The sequence below is a fragment of the Salvelinus sp. IW2-2015 genome, linkage group LG17 (genome assembly GCF_002910315.2).
Source record: "Salvelinus sp. IW2-2015 linkage group LG17, ASM291031v2, whole genome shotgun sequence".
NCBI lineage: Eukaryota > Metazoa > Chordata > Actinopteri > Salmoniformes > Salmonidae > Salvelinus > Salvelinus sp. IW2-2015.
The window spans coordinates 8,888,231-8,900,790 of record NC_036857.1 but is presented as its reverse complement, the minus strand read 5'-3'; the positions used below and the strand labels follow the sequence as shown (position 1 = coordinate 8,900,790).

The following is a 12,560-nucleotide window of genomic DNA, read 5'->3' as shown; positions in this document are numbered from 1 at the left end:
GCAGGTCTTTCTTTTAGTGTAGGGTTCAGTGGAAAGTATGCCTCCCTCTGGTCACTTCTGTGTCCAGAAGAGTAGATTATGCAAAGACCGTCTAGAAAACTTCATAGAAGACTGTTTTCAACCATGTTTGTTTTCAAGTATGGATATTCAATATATACATGTCTGTTTTTTATATTTACAAATCTGGAGTTTGAGGTTCCCTTGTGTGTGGTGGTGACGCATCTACAGTAACCTATTTGCTTTGTAGTTATCTTGAGCCAACGCCAAGCCAAGGAATGATAAGGTGTACATTTCATTTAGCTTCGATGCTGGGAGGGACTCACAGTTTTACAAAAGAACATCACTTATTATATGGATTAGGGTAATCAGATTTCATCATTAATCTTTTATCCTATTCACAGTTATGTCAGTCAGTTGACTCAGGAGGGAAGTGGTGACTCAAGGAAGGCTATGGGAGGCAGTTCTTTGCATTTTGCTGTTCACTCTCTCTCACACACACACACACACACACACACACACACACACACACACACACACACACACACACACACACACACACACACACACACACACACACACTTTTACTCCACCACATTCCTAAATAAAATATTTATTTTTTACTCCCATACATCCCTGACACCCAAAAGTACTCTTTACATTTTGAATGCTCAGACAGGACAGCAATATGGTCATATTCACGCTCTTATCAATACAATGCGTTGTCATCCTTACTGCCTCTGATCTCGTCTACATTTACCTTTACTTTTAACTTTTGCTCAAGTATGACATTTTTAGTAACTTTTCCATCACTGTACTGAAGTACATATAGGACCAGATACTTTTAGACTTTTACTCAAGTAGTATTTTACTGGGTGACTTTCACTATTACTTAAGTCATTTTCTATTAAGGTATCACACACACACACACACACACACACACACACAACACACACACACACACACACACACACACACACACACACACACACACACACACACACACACAGCACACACACACACACACACAGAGAGAGAGAGAGAGATGTAGCTAGAGATGTAGACCAGATCATTTCATAGGAAATAGCTACTAGCTGTCTTTAATAAAATGAATAGTCTCCTGCCCATACAGCTCAAAATAAATAGAATGCCATGTGATCAGTTTTTCAGATGGGACGTTAAACCCGTGTCCTGACTCTCTGTGGTCACTAAAGATCCCATGGCACTTATAGTAAGAGTAGTGGTGTTAACCCAGGTGTCCTGGCTAAATTCCCAATCTGTCCTTCATACCATCATGGCCACCTAATCATACCCAGTTTATGCTTGTCTCATTCATCCCCCCTCCTCTCCCCTGTAACTATTCCCCAGGTCGTTGCTGTAAATGAGAATGTCTTCTCAGTCAATTTTCCTGGTAAAATAAGGGTTCAATAAAATGAAAACATCTGAAGAAGTAGCGTTTTTGAACAACTGCCATAGCCAATGTAGGTATTTTTGTTGTTGTTGTTGCGGGATATACCGTTTCACTGGTGAACGAAGCAAATGGGCTGGGTCAACACGTATCGCCTCCTCTGTTGTCGCAAGCTAAACGTGCGCTTTAATTGGGTGGCCCTCCAGTCATTACTATGGGCGTGGAACCTGTAAAAAGGGGACCTCGCAGCAGTAGACAGTAGTTGCATTTACCAGGCTGATTTATTTTGTGATGGGAAACACTGACGACCTATTAACGTTTCAAGTTAAATACTGAGGATATTTACCCGGACACTATGGACATCAGCATTATAACTCTTGAAGATTCATCGCCTCTGAAAGTCGTATGACAGACACTCGCGCAGGTAACCTGCAGAAAGATCAACGGCACGCGTATTTCCCACATCGGATGAGTCGAGGCCGGGAAGCAAGGTTGGTGACATTCCGTCCGAATTGGCAACAGTTTTCTCGTTTATAATTATTTACAGCTTGGACCTAACAGCTAAATGGAACGAAAATAAGCAATTGTGGATAGACCGATAAACTGTTCTCGTTTTGCTGTCTCGTCGTGGTTCAACCTTCCTATAGACTGTCATTGGGTTCAACGTTGTTTCATTCGGAGCTAGCATCAGTCGGCTAGCTAGCATCATCAGCCAGCTTCCTTGCCTGCTCAAACGAGTTACGTTAGGCTCCAAACAAATTACCACTAATGTATTTACATTTTGAGTGGGTGTTATGTTTTCTCAACGGGTAGCTAGCTACCTAACTAGATCACATTGTCAATTATTTCACAAGCTCTTGCTGATGTGTATCTTATCAGGCTACATTTTATTTCAGCCTGGTCTCTAAGACTACACGTAACATGGTAAACGAAAACCCTGAACACTCAATTTGTATGATGTGGTGTTTGGTATGGTTACATAAAATAGGTTACTTAAGCCACAAAATGAAAGGAAAGGTGGTTGGAAGGGTGGGCCTGTAACAAATGTCTAGCATCCCAAAGGTTGCGTGTTCGAATCTCCTCACAGACCACGTTTACATGTGTACAGTATTCTGGATAGTAGCTCTTCTCTTAAGGTATTATTCGGGATCATCTGTTTAAATGCACCTTTGATATTCTGCTCATGAGTGTCCCTGTACCCATGAATAAACAGAATATTGCTCATTTAAGTTAATATGGGTTAAATAGAATAGTAACTGCAATATGGACACTGACTAGGACTACAACCTCTCACATGTAATATAATAATTCCTGCACAACTATGCATTTCTTGCAGTGAAATTATACAAGTTTAATTTTGTTTCCACAGGAGTGGAGTAATTTCTTTCAGCGTCTCTTGAGAGAATGCGTGTGTACTGTGTCAAAGCAACACTGTTATGCAAGCAGACAGTACACCACATGACCAGAAGTATGTGGACACCTGCTCATTGAACATCTCATTCCAAAATAATGAACATTAATATGAAGTCCCTCCCCCCTTGCTGCTATAACAGCCTCCACTCTTCTGGGAAGGCTTTCCACTAGATATTGAAACATTGCTGCGATGACTTGCTTCCATTAAGCCATGAGCATTAGTGAGGCCCGCGGTCAGCGTTCCAATTCATCCCAAAGGTTTTCAATGGGGTTGAGGTCAGGGCTCTGTGCAGGCCAGTCAAGTTCTTCCACACCGATCTCGACAAACCATTTCTGTATGGCCCTCGCTTTGTGCATGGGGGCATTGTCATGCTTAAACAGGAAAGAGCTTCACCAATCTGTTGCCACAAAGTTGAAAGCACAGAATCGTCTAGAATGCCATTGTATGCTGTAGCGTTAAGATTTCCCCAACCATGAAAAACAGCCCCAGACCATTATGTGGGTGTCCACATACTTGTGTGTATGTGTATAGGTCCCGTCAAAAGTTTGGACACGTGCTCATTCAAGGGCTTTTTTTACCTCCTACATTGTAGAATAATAGTGAAGACATCAAAGCTATGAAATAACACACATGGAATCATGTAGCAGCCAAAAAAGTGTTAAACAAATCTAAATATATTTTATATTTGAGATTCTTCACAGTAGCCACCCTTTGCCTTGATGACAGCTTTGCACACTCTTGGCATTCTCTCAACCAACTTCACCTCGAATGCTTTGCAACAGTCTTGAAGGTGTTACCACATATGCTGAGCGCTTGGCTACTTTTCCTTCACTCTGCGGTCCAACTCATCCCAAACCAACTCATCCCAAACCATCTCAATTGGGTTGAGGTCGGATGATTGTGGAGGCTAAGTCATCTGATGCAGCATTCCATCACTCTCCTCTTGGTCAATTAGCCCTTACACAGCCTTGAGGTGTGTTGGGTCATTGTCTGGTTGAAAAACAAATGATAGTCCCACTAAGCGCAAACCAGATGGGATGGCGTATCGCTGTGGTAGCCATGCTGGTTAAGTGTGCCTTGAATTCTAAATAAATCAGACCGTGTCACCAGCAAAGCACCATCACACCACCTCCGTGCTTCATGGGGGGAACCACACATGCGGAGATCATCCATTCACCTACTCTGCGTCTCAGAAAGACATGGTGGTTGGAACCAAAAATCTCAAGTTTGGACTGAGACCAAAGGACCGATTTCCACCAGTCTATTGTCCATTGCTCGTGTTTCTTGGCCCAAGCAAGTCTCTTATTGGTGTCCTTTAGTGGTGGTTTCTTTGCAGCAATTTGACCAAGGCCTGTTTCATGCTGTCTCCTCTGAACAGTTGATGTTGAGCTCCGTGTGTTACTTGAACTCTGAAGCATTTATTTGGGCTGCAATTTCTGAGGCAGTTAACTCTAATTAACTTATCCTCTGCAGCAGAGGTAACTCTGGGTCTTAATTTCCTGTGGCAGTCCTCATGAGAGCCAGTTTCATCATAGTGCTTGATGGTTTTTGCGACTGCACTTGAAGAAACTTTCAAAGTTCTTAATGTTCTGGATTGACTGACCTTCATGTCTTAACGTAATAATGGACTGTCCTTTGCTTTTGAGCTGTTCTTGCCATAATATGGATTTTGTCTTTTACCAAATAGGGTTATCTTCTGTATACCACCTCTACCTTGTCACAACACAACTGATTTGGCTCAAATGCATTACGAAGGAAAGGAATTCCAGAAATTGACTTTTAACAAGGCACACCTGTTAATTGAAATGCATTCCAAGTGACTACCTCATGAAGCTGGTTGAGAGCTTTGCACACTCTTGGCATTCTAACACTTGGTTACTACATGACTTCATAGTTTGTCTTAACTATTATTCTACAATGTAAAAAATAAAGAAACCCTTGAGTGTGTGTGTGTAGTATGTACAGTGTATTCAGACTCCTTGGATTTTCCCACATTTTTGTTATGTTACAGCCTTATTCTAAAAGGTATTAAATTGTTTTCCTCATCAATCTACACACAATACCCCATAATGACAAAGCAAAAAGAGGTATAGAAAATTTAGCAAATGTATAAAAAAACAACAACATTTGCCCCAGTCTGAGAACCTGCACCAGAGCGCTCAGGACTTCATCAAGGATCTCTAAGTACTTTGCTCTGTTCATCTTTCCCTTGATCCTGACTAGTTTCCTAGTACCTGCCTCTGAAAAACATCCCCACAGAATGATGCTGCCACCACCATGCTTCACCGTAGGGATGGTGCCAGGTTTCCTCCAGATGTGACGCTTGGCATTCAGGCCAAAGAGTTCAATCTTGGTTTCATCAGACCAGAGAATCTTGTTTCTCATGGTCTCTGAGTCCTTTAGGTGCCTTTTGGAAAACTACATGCAGGCTGTAATGTGGCTTATGTCTGGCCACTCTACCATAAAGACCTGATTGGTGGAGTGCTTCGGGGATGGTTGTCCTTCTGGAAGGTTCTCCCATCTCCACAGAGGGACTCTAGAGCTCTGTCAGACTGACCATCGGGCTCTTGGTCACCTCCCTGACCAAGGCCCTTCTCCCCCGATTGCTCAGTTTGGCTGGGTGGCCAGCTGAAGGAAGAGTCTTGGCTGTTCCAAACTTCTTCCATTTAAGAATGATGGAGGCCACTGTTCTTGTGGACCTTCAATGCTGCAGGTATGTTTTGGTACCCTTCCCCAGATATTTTCCTTTGACACAATCCTGTCTCGGAGCTCTACGGACACCTCCTTCGACCTCGTGGTTTGGTTTTTGTTCTGACATGCACTGTCAACTGTGGGAGATTATGTAGACTGGTGTGAGCCTCTCCAAATCATGTCCTATCAATTGAATTTACCACAGGTGGACTCCACTCAAGTTGTAGAAACAGCTCAAGGATGATCAATGGAAACAGGATGCACCAGAGCTCAATTTCAAGTCTCCATAGCAAAGGGTCTGAATAGTTATATAAATAAGGTATTTCTGTTTTTATTTGTAATAAATTAGCAAAAATGTCAACCTGTTTTTTGCTTTGTCATTATTTGTGTAGATTAAGAAGGAAAAACATGTTTAATCCATTCTAGAATAAGGCTGCAATGTAACAATGTGGAAAAAGCCAAGGGTTCTGAATACTTTCTCGTGTGTTTCAACCAATCAAAATATGCACCCAAGACAAACTGAGGTCTTATCAGAAACGTGTTGTCGTTTTTCACAGATTTTAATTTCCTWAACCGGTGAAACTGATGACGTTTTGCACAGGACTGATCTTACCACTGTTTTGGAGTTATTGCCTTTTTCGCCCTGGTCCCTAAACAAAACTGACAATTTTACCAGTGATAACAAGATTACTAATGCATTCATTCTATTGACTTAAGACCTTATTCTGGTGAGCACTTTATTTAGTCTTCTGGGGCAAGAAGTTATGACAGAGAAGCTGCATGTATCAAACTATAGTTGACAAACAAATGGCCTACCAAATGTCGGAAATTATAATATGGCATACGACATGTCAGAAATGATAAGCAGAAACGTAATGTAAATTAATTATAGTAGGGAAATTATGGACTTCACACAACACCCCATGATATGGGAAACTGAGCCTGCGCAGACCTTTTTTAAAAACAACAGTAAACYGGATAAGATGTTTACATGCCACAGTATCCGGTCTTAGATCAGCATATCCCAGGCATCTTATTCGGGTTACTCATAACCGGGATACAAGCTTTTTTGAGTTATTGTAAATACTTGAGTATAATAATGGGATATTGGTATGCATGTAAACGTGGTCAGACTACTTTAGATTGTCTGCTAATTTGCAGCTTGCAACTACTTAACTTTAAAAAAAATATATATATATACTTTACAACTACTAGACCGTCCCCTAACCCTTTAACTATAACCGCTAGTTAGCCACAACAAATTGTAATTTTGTATGCAATATGTATGATCTAAAATTCTTAACATATTGTATGAATTGCAATTTGTACCATCATACGAAATGGATGATGGACATCCACAAATTTTAATATGTAACATATCATACAAATTGTAGTGTCCCAGATTTGTCTACTATGTTATGTCTACCCCTAAGTCCAGGTTGTTTATTTAGCCAAATGCTAGCTAGCTCTTTATTTTATGTTCACCTGCTAAATGCTGTAGTTTACATTAATTAAATAGGATGTATCTAGCCAGATAGCTTTTACAACCACTTGTTTTTCAGTGTCATCTTTCCTCTCTGGCATTTTAATTTCTCAAACATTTTTGCTAGTTATTCCTATGTCAGTATGATTGAGCCAGGAAGCAGAAAACAACAAGATTTGGTTATATATTTTGAGAAATAAACCTTGCAAGTCCATGTTAATGCTTTCAGCTTCCACTCCTTTTAAATCTTTCAACTCTTCTTTTATTTATTTTTTTTGCTTCCGTTTAGATTGATGTGCACACTGACATCGTTCCGTTGATACCTCCATGCTGAAGAATTGTCACCGGGCGTGTGCTGCAGATATTCGGCCCCCACTCCATCTTCACGTCAGGAATAGCCATGGCAATCATCTGGAAACATCAGTGATTCAACAATTAAATCGCCATGGAATCGGGTGCCGAGCCCGATGGATTTAAATACCCAGCTCTTCCCAATTCACAATGTGAACTCAACATAAATATGTATGAGACTATCAGAGATGGAAATGTCACTAATATGGACACTTCGACGGTCGTGAGAGGTGGGAGCGACCCGAGTGCATATCCTCCATCGAATTATCAGCGGATCGTGCGCCAAAGATTTATCAGGAGAAGTTTGTGGTTCTCAGACTCTGATGAGCAGGCCTTTGAGGTGCCAGAATGTGACAACAGGAGTAAAATCCTCAACATAAGCCTGCGCACGATACTTGACAGGACACGGGGGGCTCGGTTGGGGCCACAGGAGGGTTCCAGTCCCGGGAGTCAAGGGGGGAAGAAAGACAGCGCCACGGAGGGCGCCAGCGCTGATGAGAAGGAGAAAACTGTGGATAAATTGAATGTTACATCCACCGAAGGCAGTAAAAACACTGTCAGAACTGCTAGCGAGGAGGAAGAGGCTGAGATGAAAGCTGTTTCCACATCCCCTGGGGGACGGTTTCTCAAGTTCGATATCGAGCTCGGGAGAGGGTCCTTCAAGACTGTCTATAAAGGTCTGGATACCGACACCTGGGTGGAAGTTGCCTGGTGTGAACTTCAGGTAAGATGCTGTACCTTTTTTTGACCATAGTGTCCTGATGCTCAAGCACTTCACTGCAGTTTGTTGTGAGTAAGAAGACCTATTCGATCTGCTCAAACTTTTAATACATTTTTTTTTAATAGTAATGCAGCAAAGGGTTTAATTTGGACAACTATAGATTGGGAAGTTTCAACACAGTTAAGTCTATTTTTCCTAAAGGTCTGTTATGAAACATCATCACATATTAAGTATCAACATGCCTCTATGTGAGTGAGTCCTCTGGATCTCTCTGATGGGTGTCCTACTCGACTGGTTGGTTTCACCGAGTGATTTCCATTAGAGGGCTGATGCAGTGAACGTTCACACACTTCATAATGGTGATGTCTACGGGGAGCTGTCAATCAGCTAGAATACTATAGGGAATGGGAATCTACTAAGTTGTAAATGAGTTTCCACTAAATTTTAAATGGTTTAGATGTCTGTAGGATTGACAAGCATTTGTCACTGCCATTGACCAAGAGGCCTTTGTAGGCTACAGGGACTCTATTCTTAGTCTATCCTTGTTTCAACAAGACCCTAACTGATCTAAGTGTGTTAGACACTGGAAAATCGCAAACAAATTATTTCCGACCTGCTGCAGCACGGGATTATCTACTTCTCTCACAGGAAGCATAGTTTTAAATGAACGACAGTCAGTAACCATGACTAGGCTCCTCATGGACCTAGTGTCCCTAGTGGAGACCCAAACAAACCCATATAACAATACAAATGTGCTTGTCTGCTGGATAGCCTATATGTGAATACAATTTCATATAACACTAAAAGAAGAATTACCATATTGGGCTGTATTTAAGCAGTCAGACAGTATAGGGTAGAGTGCTTGTGAGTTTTGTCCCAGCAGTATGTAGATGAGGGGTAAATCCCCTGCTGTGCAATAGGAGGGCTGCTGACAGGAAGCAGCTGAAACGTGCTGATGCATGCTGGGAGCGGTGTGGTGGCCCTGTGGCCTTGATGAAGCTCTTTCAGGTGTGTGTGTCAGTGAGATAATGTTGCTTGCTTGGCCTACCTCATGGGATCATGAAAAGTTATCCCAGAAGTGAAATCTCAGGAGTGCAGCTGTATATCTCCCTCCTATTCAGAGAAGGGACTTTCAGCTTTGTTCAAGCAATGACACACTTGGCCCTGAGAGAGACAGATCCATCTTTTCACTGGGATGATGATGCCATGTAGGTGATCATGGATTAGAGGAAGCCAATATCTCCTCAAACAAGCTAAGTATGACCCATAATTGGACACCGGATGAGGAGAGGATGTGGAACAGTAAATCATTCATTCTATAGGCTACTGTTTTCCAATAGATGTGTGCAAACACTCCCTCTAGTGGGCAGTTTGCTATAACACCAACAACCATTCAAGGTTCCATTTTCCCACTACCATTTTCTTCCTCAGTTCTCTATGTAGGCCTATTGTATTGTTGGTTTTAACAGATTGTTCCTCATAAATGGAATTGTTGACAGAAATGATGCTGATGCTTTCTGGTTCTTCCCTAGGACTTTTAGCCTAGTTTATTAGAAGCATTGATTAGAGCTTGAGGTGGCCCCATTGATTGAGTCACATGTTGGTGTCTTAAGTCATTGATTAGAAATGGTAGTGTTTTCACTGTTATTGACCAATCGGATAGTGGTCTACAAGTGAGTGATTAGGTGTAACTCCATATGTTAATTTATCAGGTAGTCAAGTGGACTGGCTCATATTCTACTGTGGATTTGACCATATAGCCTTTCTTTTGGTGCTTCAATCACCTCTGGCCAACACTCTGGCTTTGGTCATCATTATGATTCTGCCATCATGGACGTGTCTGACGTTCATATGATTTGGTATGCATCCTATAGGACAGAGGTGCTGAACTCTTACCCTACGAGGTCCGGAGCCTGCTGGTTTTCTGTTCTTCTTGATAATTAGTTGCACACACCTGGCGTCCCAGGTCTAAATCAGTTCCTGATTAGAGGGGTGCAATGGGAAAAATGCAGTGGAACTGGCACCCAGGTCCAGAGTGGAGTTTGAGGGATATAGCACCTAATGTGGGTCCATCTAATTATGGACAGGCATGTGAAATTGAACATGGATCCACTTCGACTGTGCTGCAATACAGTCTACTAGCTAAGTTAGATTCAGCAGCATTTACAGTAATGCTGGGTACTAGGGATGAAAGTGCCCGGATGGCCTATAAAGGGCCTGTTTTACAGCTCACTGTCTGAAGGGCCCAGACAAACCTCTAGAGTTTAATGAGAAAAAATGCCCTCTACCCTGCCGTCACCCCGACGCCTCATTCACCCTCAACAGCAGTGCATGGTAGGCTCAGCTACTGTGCACGTTAATCAGTGTGCACATTTTGCCCTCAACCGGGCACGTGGGTTGTGCCAGCCCTGTGTTGTTCAGTGTACTCTGTGGTGCTATGCGAATGTTGCTGGAGCGTTTCTTGTTTCAAATCAAAGTTTATTTGTCACGTGCGCCGAATACAACAGGTGTATACCTTACAGTGAAACGCTTACTTACAGGCTCTAACCAATAGTGCGAAAAAAAGGTGTGTGGGTAAGTAAAGAAATAAAACAACAGTAAAAATGCATTTGAAAATAAGAGTAGCAAGGCTATATACAGACACCGGTTAGTCAGGCTTATTGAGGTAGTATGTAGGTATGGTTAAAGTGACTATGCATATATCATGAACAGAGAGTAGCAGTAGCGTAAAAGGAGGGGTTGGCGGGAGGTGGGACACAATGCAGATAGCCCAGTTAGCCAATGTGCAGGTGCATTGGTTGGTCTGGCCAATTGAGGTAGTATGTACATGGATGTATGGTTAAAGTGCCTATGCATATATGATGAACAGAGAGTAGCAGCAGTGTAAAAGAGGGGTTGGGGGGGGGGCACACAATGCAAATAGTCCAGAAGTCTTATGGCTTGGGGGTAAAAACTGTTGAGAAGCCTTTTTGTCCTAGACTTGGCACTCCAGTACCGCTTGCCATGCGGTAGTAGAGAGAACAGTCTCTATGACTGGGGTGGCTGGGGTCTTTGACAATTTTTAGGGCCTTCCTCTGACACCGCCTGGTGTAGAGGTCCTGGATGGCAGGCACCTTAGCCCCAGTGATGTACTGGGCCGTACGCACTACCCTCTGTAGTGCCTTGCGGTCAGAGGCCGAGCAATTGCCGTACCAGGCAGTGATGCAACTGGTCAGGATGCTCTCGATGTTGCAGCTGTAGAACCTTTTGAGGATCTCAGGACCCATGCCAAATCTTTTTAGTTTCCTGAGGGGGAATAGGCTTTGTCGTGCCCTCTTCACGACTGTCTTGGTGTGTTTGGACCATGATAGTTTGTTGTTGATCTGGACACCAAGGAATTTGAAGCTCTCAACCTGCTTTAGGATAGAAAGAGGATTAAATCTCAGTGATTTTTCCACTGTTTCCCTCTCTCTGTTGGTCATGTGGCCCTTTTGCCTGGAAGTTTAATCTGGTCCTGTGCGATCTCTCTCCCTCTTGGTCTTTTTCCCCCTCACTTACTCTCTCTTCTCTCAGTCTCTGCCTCTTTCTATCTACATCACTTTCTCTGTCTGCCATCTGTGTGGTGCCAGGGCAGAGGGACGGATGCTTATCTGTGTGCTGATATGTGAGAAATTCCATTGTCTCACGCACATGTATGTGTAACTGATAGATGCGTGTGCACACACACGCATCCTACACGTTAATGTTTTTAAATGTATGTAAATTGTAAAGTCTAATTTTCATTGTTGGACCCCAGTAAGACCAGCTGTCGCCATAGGCGTCCGCTAATGGGGATCCTAATAAACACTAACGCACACGGGTCCTACTCGGCTACTAATCATCAAGGTCTGTCACTCAAACTCTTGGAAGTTCTTTGGTTCTGACTCGCACTAGCTCAGTTCTGTTTTAAGATGGTGTATAATCAGGTCTTGCACACATACACAGTTGATTGTGCGCTGGTATTTGGCAGGGTGCACGCTGCTCTGCAGATAAAATCTGCTGTTGTGTTTCTGAATGCAGTGATTGTGCTGACACCATGGCAGCGGAATGAAGCTTGCTCTCGCTGAGATAAGGACAGTAACTGCACACCCCTCTGTAACCAGTTCTACTGGGCGTTGAGCATACTCTGACCAAGTCTGGACTTCCTGTTTTGGATTGAGGCCTATTGTTAAAGGCCCAGTGCCTTTAAAGTGTGAATATATATATATATATGGTTGGAATAATAGTGTGAAAATGATAATGCCCTTTTAGTGTAAGCAGTTTGAAAAGGCGGCATAAAATGTTTTGGTGGGATGGCGTTTTGGCCTGCCTGGCGACCACCTGGTGGTACGTTTGTTAATTGACTAATAAGAAAGTGTTTTAAACCTCTCTGCCAATAACAGCTAGTTTGTAGTTTTCCACTCCCAGACATTCATAGGCAAATTCTTGCTTGAGAAATTGGTCTTTTGCTAACAAGCTACTTTTGTGTTTTGACCAT

The 12,560-nt window shown here is 42.6% G+C and overlaps 1 protein-coding gene across 1 annotated transcript in view; it reads left to right on the top strand.

Moving 5' to 3' along the window:
• The first annotated feature begins 1,608 nt into the window (after positions 1 to 1,608).
• Positions 1,609 to 12,560, top strand: part of LOC111976864 (serine/threonine-protein kinase WNK2-like) — an 80,047-nt gene continuing 69,095 nt past the window's right edge. The window contains exons 1-2 of the mRNA XM_070448166.1: positions 1,609 to 1,896; positions 7,283 to 8,068. Of these exons, the coding sequence (XP_070304267.1) occupies positions 7,439 to 8,068 (630 nt within the window). The 5' untranslated portion in view covers positions 1,609 to 1,896; positions 7,283 to 7,438. The remainder of the gene's footprint in view (positions 1,897 to 7,282; positions 8,069 to 12,560) is intronic.